We start from the raw sequence: 8861 nt of genomic DNA, 5'->3' as shown, positions 1-8861 counted from the left end.
GGATTGAGGATTGAGGCCCCATCCCTTACCACATGCCCCTCCATAGGCAGCTCAAATGCTGGCTGCTGGCTCCTCAAGGCCAGCAGAACGCGTATCTCCAGTCAGCCAAGGTGGAGGCTTCTGTTAACAACAGCATCATGGGAGTGGCAACCCTTTGCTTTTGTCATATCCTGTTAGAATCAAGCCACTGGTTCCACCCACATTCCGGGGGAAGGGTGTGTTGCTATATGGAGTCCTTTACAAATCTCATTTATCTCGAAAGAGTTTGAGGAAGAGATGGCAGAAGCAGCCGCAGACGTGAATGGAGACGTGTCAGAGGAAGCAGAGGACGCAGAGGGTCTTGCATTAGATGACAGTGGTAAGGAGGTCACTGCCAACCTCGCCTTCCTGTCCCTCTCGGCCACTCACTGCTCGCGGCCATCCCACCTGGGTCTCAGCTTCTCTGTCTTCACAGTGGGCGTGGGCGTGGGCGTGATGTCCTGGGGAAGCTGGAGCTGGGCAGGTGCAGGGGCTTCCTGTGACGGCCATCTCCGCACGGCACCTGTGCCCTCTTTGTTTCAGGTATCTACCAACAAGTCACAAACCTCCTGGACATCATGGACAGTGAGTCAGCAAAGACAGACATGGCTGGGGCAGGCCTCGACATGCGGAAGACCCTGGCCTCAGTGATCATCACAGAGAAGGCCACCGCCGAGCCCTCTATGGTGATCTGCGCTCTTACCCGCTGCCTGAAGGTGCCAGAGGTAGGGCCGCCTCGCCCTGCACACCTCTTCTGAGCCCAGCCTCCTTCTGCTACTCAGCTAACAGTCATGAGCATCACAGGTGCAAAGCTGTGCTGGGATGCAGAGACAGGGGCGGCAGGGGCCGGACCGCTCACATTTCCCTGTGTCGTGGTACCTGGGTTTGGGAGCCGCCTGGCTGGGCCGTGGGCTCTGGATTGGCCATTACCTTTGACTGCATGGGCTGCGAGAACAAGAGTACCAGAGACTTTGTGGCTTAACATTTATTTTCTAGATTCCAGGAATCTATAATGGAGGTGCCGGCAGATTTGGTTTGTGCTGTGGGCTCTTTTCCTGGTGTGTAGACAACTGCCTTCTACTGTCCTCATGTGACTTCCTCTGCATGCATTGAGAAAGAAAGCTCCCCTCTGCCTTCTCCTCCTTGTATCATTACGCCAATCCCACTGAATCAGGGCCCCCACTTCTGACCTCATGTAACCCTAATTACCTATCAAAGGCCCAGCTACATCCAACTCGGGGTTTAGGGCTTCAGTGTAAGATTTTGAAGGAACACAATTCAGTGTGTGTGTGTGTGTGTGTGTGTGTGTTTGAAAAGCATGCACATGCGTGGGCAACTTGTGTACTATTGTAGGGGTTGGCTAACTCAGGGAGGAGCAGTCCCCAGAAGTCAAAGATCAGGAAATACAGATAAAAAATGATGAATACATAGGCCTTAAACAGAGATCAGTGTCAATAAGCAGACAATGAACAAGTACACATATTTTAAAAATTAATGTGCAACAAATATTTTATTTATTCATTAATTAGTGGAGGAACCAGTAAAATGGTAGAAGCTCTTCAAATGAGAATTTTACCTATGGAGGCTTTTCTTCTTTACCAGATAAAAATCCACTTGCATTGCCCTGGCAGAAAATGTTTTTCACAGCTGGGGATGGGGAGAACGTTTGCATTGTTATCAGTTTAATACAATTTAATTTCTATGCCTATAGAGCTGTAAAATAGCCCAGACAATCAAGGGCAAGCTAAGATGCACACCTCTATAGACCCTGGTAACCCCAGAGCATCTGCCAGACAGCAGCACCGAGCCCTCCTCTGGAAGACAGCCCATAGTCACCTGTCAGTCAGCTCCTGAGTTTTTGATAGCTCTTCTCTTGTCCAAACACCCACCCTCCCTCCCTCCCTTCCTCCTCCCCTCCCTCCCTCCCTCTCTTCTTTCTGATTGACACATAATAATGGTACATATTTATGGGGTACAAGTGAAATTTTGATTCATGTGTACCTTGTGTAATGATCAAATTGGGTAATTAGCATATTCATCCCCTTAAACTTTTATCATGTCTTTACGGTGAGTACATTCAATCTCTCATCCAGCCCTTTTGAGACAAACCTGCATTATTGCTGACTGCACTCACCCTGTTGGGCAGTGGAACACCAGAACCTCTTCCTCTTGTTGACCTGGAAAGTTGTACCCCTTGACCAGCCTCTCTGCCTCCTCCTTCCTCTCTCCTCCCTATTCCTCTCAGGCTCTGGTGGTTACCCTTCTACTCCCATCTTCTATGAGATCAACCGTTTATGAGGCTCTGCACAAATGAGGTCATGCAGTATTTGTCTTTCTGTGACTGGCTGATTTCACTTAGCATGATATCTTCCAGGTCCATCCTCTTTATCACAAATGACAGGACCTCGTCTTTGTATGGCTGAGTAATCTTCCATTGTGTATATATAGAGATCACATACTCTTTTTCAGCTGATGGATATTTAGGTTGATTCAAATCTTGGCTGCTGTGAATCTGTACTCCTATGTGTACTGATTATTATTTTGTAAAATTAGAGCATTATAATTATACATAGTATTTGGGTTCATTTTGGCAAAATCACACATGCCTGGAATTTGATCTCAATACCCATCCCCCCCCATGTTTCCTCCCCTCCTCCCTCCCCCTATTCTTCCTTCTCTCCTCTACTGATCTTTCTTTCACTCCATTATTAACTTATTTATGATTGGTACTTTCTACATGCACATAAGGATAGAATTCCCTTTGGTACCTTTACCTTGTAGGTAACATGATTTTGTTAGATTAATTTCATATTTTTCCCCTTTCCCTCCTTACCTCCCTCCCTCCCTCCCTTCTGTACTCCTCCTACTCCACTGACTCTCCCTATACCTTTATGACAACAGATCCCCTTTTCATCTGCCTTCTTTCATTTATTTTCTTTAGCTTTCACATATCAGAGAAAACATTGGACCTTTGATTTTCTCAGCCTGGCTTGTTTCACTTAGCATGATTGTCTCCATTTCCATCAACTTACCAGCAAATACCATCATTTCATTCTTCTTTGTGGCTCAGTAGTACTCAATTATGTATATACACCACATTTTCTTGATCCTTTCATCTATGATGGGCACCTGGATTGGTTCTATCATTTGGTTACTGTGAATTATGCTGCTACAAACATATTATTCCTTTGTGGTGCAGAAACTTTTTAAATTTGATGGCATCCCAATTATTGATTTTTTGGTTTTATTTCTTGAGCTTTAGGGGTCTTGTTAAGGAAGTCAGTTCCTGTTCCTATAAGATGGAGGGTTGACCTTTAGGTTTTCTTCTAAGAGTTGCAATTCCTAATACCTAGGTCTTTGATCCACTTTGATTTAACTTTTGTGCACAGTGAAAGATAAGAATCTAACTTCATTCTCTACATATGGATGGATATCCAGTTTTCCCAGCACCATGTATTAAAGATCTTCAACAATTCTTTTTGGCACCTTTGTCAAGAATCAAGTGGCTGTAAATATATGAGTTTGTCTTGGTGTCTTCTATTCTTTTCCATTCATCTTCATGTCTATTTTTATGCCAATACCATGCTGTTTTTCTACTATAGCTCTGTAGATTAATTTGAAATCAGGTATTGTGATGCCACCTGCATCACCTTTTTCTTTTTTAAAATATTTTTAGTTGTAGATAGATACAATACCTTTATTTTATTTATTTATTTATTTGGATGTGGTGCTGAGGATCGAACCCAGTGCCTCATACATCCCAGACAAACGCTCTACCTCTGAGCCACAACCCCAGCCCTACTGCATCACTTTTCTCGTTCAGAATGGCTTTGGCTATTCTGAGTTTCTTATTCTTCCAAATGAATTTTAGAACTGATTTTTTTTAGTTCTGTAAAGAATGTAATTGGTATTTTGATGGGGATTGCATTGAATCTGTATTTTGCTTTTGGTAGTGTGGCCATTTTGACAAAATTAATTCTGCCTAACCAGGAATATGGAAGGGCTTTCCATCTCCTATCATCCTCTTCAATTTCTTTCTTCAGTGTTCTATAATTTTCATTGTAGAGGTCTCTCACTTCCTTGGTTAGAGTCATTACCAGGTATTCTTTTTTGAGATTATTGCAAAAGAGATGGGTTTCCTGATTTATTTCTCAGCTGAATTGCTGGTGGGGTATAGAAAAGTTATTGATTTATGAGTGTTGATCTTGTATCCTGGTACTTTATTATCTCTAAAAGTCTTCTGGTGAAATTTTTTAGTCCTCTAAATACAGGATCATGTCATCAGGAAGCAGTGATAATTTGACTTTTTCTTTTTAAATTTATATCCCTTTAATTTCCTTCTCTTGACTGATTGATCTGGCTAGAGTCCCAGGAACTACATTGAATAGAAGTGGTGAGAATGGACGTTCTTCTCTTCTTCCTGATTTTAGAGGAAAATTTTTTAGTTTAGTATGGCATTGGCTTTGGGCTTGTTATACATAGCTTTTATAATGCTGAGGTAAATTTTTTCTATCCCTAGTTTCTCCAGTGTTTTTAATATGATTGTTGCTGTATTTTATCAAAGGCCTTTTCTGCATTTATTGAGATGATCATATGGTTTTTGTTCTTAATTCTATTTAAGTGGTGAATTATATTTGCTGATCTGCATATGTTTAAACAACCTTGATCTCTGTGAGGAAGCCCACTTGATCATGGTATATTATCTTCTTCATGTCTCTTCAAATGCAGTTAAATAATGTTAAGGATCTTTGCATCTATGTTCATCACAGATATTTGTCTGAAGTTTTCTTTCCTAGATGACTCTCTGTCTGGTTTTGGTATCAGAGTTATACTTGCTTCCCTGAATGTGTTTGGGAGTGTTCCCTCTCTTTCAATTTCATGGAATCACTTGGGAAAAACTAGTATTAGCTCTTTTTTAAAGGTCTGGTAGTACTCAGCTGAGGATCCATCTGATTCTGGGCCTTTCTTTGTTAGTAGGCTTTTATTTTTTGGTGCTGAAGATTGAATCCAGGGGTGCTTACCCACTGAGATGCACCCCCAACCCTTTTTATTTTGAGACAGGTTCTCACCAATTTGCTTAGGGCTTTGCTAAGTTGCTGTTATCATCCTTGAATTTGTGGTCCTTCTGCCTCAGCCTCCCAAGTTTCTGGGATCACAGTTGTGTACCACCACACCCAGATGCTGGAAGGCTTTTAATTGCTGTTTCAATTTCATTACTTGATATTGGTTTGTTTAAGTTTTCTGTATCTTCCTGGTTCCATTTAGTCAGATCATATGTATATAGAAATTTGTCAGTGTCTTCTAGATTTCACAGATTATTGGAGTATCAATTTTCAAAGTAGTTTCTAATGATCATCTGGATTTCAGAAGTATCTGTGGTGATATCTCCTTTATTATCTCTAATTATGTTCATTTTGGTCTTCTCTCTTTTAGTTAGTTTGGTTAAAGGTTCATCATTATCATTTATCTTTTCAAAGAACCAGCTCCTTGTGTTGATCTTATGTATTTTTTTTCTCAATTTCTTTAACTTTGGCTCCAATCTTTATCATTTCTTGTCTTCTACTGATTTGGAAGTTAGTTTGTTCTTCTTTATAAGGCCTTTGATTGGAAAATAAACTCACTTATTTGGGATCTCTCTACTTTTTAAAAATGTAGGCACTCAATGCAATTAATTTTCCTTTTAATATGGCTTTCATACCTTTCCCCAAATTTTGGTGTGTCATATTGTTGTTTTCATTTTTTCCTAATATTTTCTTGATTTCTTCTTTGCTCCATTCTTCATTTAAACAGTATTGTTTAATCTTCATGTGTTTATGTGATTTCTATTATTTTTATTGCTGTGTTTCATTCCATTAAGGTCCAATGGAATACACAAGCTTACATCATTTTTTTTGTATTTGCTAAGACTTATATTGTAACCTAGACTATGTTCTATTTTGAAAAAGGTTCCATGAAGTGCTGAGAAGGTAACTTCAACTCTTTTGAGATGAAACATTCTGCAGATGTCTATTAAATCCATTCAATTTATACTATTATTTAGGTTATACATACCTTTATTGATTTTATTATTTGATGACTTGGTCTATTGGTGAGAAGGGTGTGTTAAAATTACACATTGTTATTATATTAGGGTCTATCTAGGATTTAATATCAAGGAGTAATGTAACTGGGTGTGTTGACATTTGGGGCATACATATTTGCCATTGTTTTATCTTCTTGTTGAATTATTCCCTTTGTTAGGATGTAACAGCCTTCTTTATCTCTTCTGATTAACTTTTGCTTGAAATCAGCTTTGTCAGATATGTGAATAGTTACTCCATCTTGTTTTCAGAATTCATTTGCATGGATTTTTATCCATCCTTTCATTTCCAGGCTTTCAGTGTCTTTGCCTGTGAGATGATTCTCTTGCAAACAGGATCCAGCTGGATCTTGTTTTTTGATCAATTCTACTAATCTGTGTCTTTTAATTGTGGAGTTTAGACCATTTATATTCAGTGTTGTTATGGATATCTGTTTATAGTTTGTTGCCATTTGATTTTTTGTTATATTTAATTCTGTCTTGATTCTTGTTTAGATGATTAGTCTTTTATTAATCTTCATTTATTTGGGAGTTTTGGGATATTTTTTTGGGGGGGGGAGGATTCCACTGTGTGCAATTTATCTTTAGAATTCTTTGTAGTGTTGGCTTGGTTGTCATGTATTTTTTCAGTTTATCCTTGTTTTGGAAGGTTTTTATTTCCCCATCAAATATGAAAGAGAGCTTTATTTGGGTACAGTAATCTTGGTTGACAATTGTTTTCTTTTAGAGATTGAAATATCTCAATCCAGGCCCTCCTTAATTTTAGTGTCTAAGTTGATAAGTCAGAAGTGAGCCTTATTGATTGGTTTCCTCTAAATGTGACCTGATGTTTCTCTCCTGCAGCTTTAATATTCTTTCCTTATTTTCTGTGTTAGGCATTTTTATTATGATGTGTCTTGGAGAACTTCTCTTCTGATCAAGTCTATTTGGGATCTTGTTTGTGGATGTCTATCTCACTTATGATATGTATGGGGAAAGTGTTCTGTGACTATCTTGTTGAAAATGTTCTTAATGCCTTTAGTTCTTCATGCCTTTATCTCTATCTTTTCTTCTATCCTGATGATTCTCAGGTTTGGTCTCTTGATGTTTTTACAGAGTTCATGTACATTCTAATCATGTTCTATTATTTTTCCCTTTTATATTATTCTGTGTATTAAGTTTATGTATCCCATATTCAAGGCCTGAGGATCTGTTTTAAAGGGTTGAGGTAGTATTTTCTATACAATCTAATTTGTTGATGATGTTTTCAAGTGAATTTAAAAATTTGATTCGTGTGTCTTTCATTTCTAGGAGTTCTGATTGGTTTATTTTTAATATTTCTATTTTTTATGGAAATGGTTTTTCATATCTTGAATTTTCTCTCTTAATTAATTCCTTAGATCTTACTTTAGTTCATTGTACATTTCAATAATCAGTTTTTAATAATAAGAATTTCATCCACTTCCATATCTATGAGATCCTTTGTTGGGGCATTATGAATTTTTGTGTGTGTGTGTGTGGAGGGGGGAGAATTTGTTTGCCTGTTTCCTCAAGTTTTCAGAGGTCCTATACTTGTGCAATTGAGTTTGTTTCTCCTTACTCTTCTATATGTGTGTCTTTATGTGTAGTTCTTTTCAATTCTAGTATTTCTTTCTGTTTTTGATATATGAGTAAATGTTGATGGATGGTCCTGAAGTTCCCCTTTGGTTGTTCTTTCTTGGGGCCTGGTTTTTGGTTTGGGGGTTTTCATCTCCAAGTTTTATGAGTTGAAGTAATGTTTACGTTCGGGTGGGGCTAGATCATATGTGGGGTGAGATTCACTGTTGTTTGGATTGTGAGTATTTCTCAGCAGCAGAGTCTCTACTCTGTAATTTTGAAGTGGCCCAATCACTTTCCATCCCCTCTTAGAGGGAGGAAGGAGCCAGGAATAACACTGAAGTCATTAACAGATTGTATAGTTTTAAGATAAATGTCCAATGTCTACTTTGACATATGTAATATTACCACCTATATAGGAATGGTGGGGGTTAGCATTTAACATCAGCTTGAGCAATACAAAACTGTCCACTATTTCAGGCATTCTACATCAGATGTTTACTATGCTGTCCACCATATTAATTATCATGTCAACATGAAGGGGGTGAATTACATAAACTATATAATTTTACTATTTGGTGGGATTATGGTTTCTTATGTAAAGAGAAAATAGGGTGAGTAGAAAATATTTTTAAAAAGTGATCAGAGGAGATGCAGGAGGTTGGTAGTAGATGCTGGCTGTAAGGAAGAAAGAATAAAAGATTTCCTAAAGTAATAAAGAGAGGAAGTGGAAACAGAAATTTGGTTGTTAATAGGGGAAGAGAGTGAAGAAGTAGAGATAAGAGGGGAAAGAACCATGGTTCAAAACAACTAGCAACTGTAAGATCAAATCAACTCACACCTGCATATAATTGAATCCTACCTAAGACAAATCAAGGCTAAATAATAAGTGTAGAAGGAAGCAATTAATGTGAAAATAAAATTACACAAATATTCATATATTTTTCAAACCTATCCATGCAGTGACTATATACCTCCCCCCATCCACAAAATCATGCATAATGGAAAAAAGTAAAAAGTAATATAATATGGTGAAGTGAAATTTGAAAAAAAAAATTAAATAGTTAAAATTTACAAAGAAGGATAAAAAGTATGAATATGGCAGAAAGAAGAAAAAAGAAGTGAACAAAAAGAGAGAAAAATTTAAAAATTCTTGCTGAGAAATAAAGGGCTTATTTCTGCTGAGGTG

General features: G+C 38.2%; 1 protein-coding gene across 1 annotated transcript in view; it reads left to right on the top strand.

Moving 5' to 3' along the window:
* The first annotated feature begins 276 nt into the window (after positions 1-276).
* Mroh2a (maestro heat like repeat family member 2A) overlaps positions 277-8861 on the top strand; it is a 59578-nt gene continuing 50993 nt past the window's right edge. The window contains exons 1-2 of the mRNA XM_027956208.2: positions 277-358; positions 562-743. Of these exons, the coding sequence (XP_027812009.2) occupies positions 277-358; positions 562-743 (264 nt within the window). The remainder of the gene's footprint in view (positions 359-561; positions 744-8861) is intronic.

This window comes from Marmota flaviventris, chromosome 11, assembly GCF_047511675.1.
Source record: "Marmota flaviventris isolate mMarFla1 chromosome 11, mMarFla1.hap1, whole genome shotgun sequence".
Lineage (NCBI taxonomy): Eukaryota > Metazoa > Chordata > Mammalia > Rodentia > Sciuridae > Marmota > Marmota flaviventris.
Note: the sequence above shows the minus strand (reverse complement) of the source record. Positions and strands in the feature narration are given on the sequence as shown.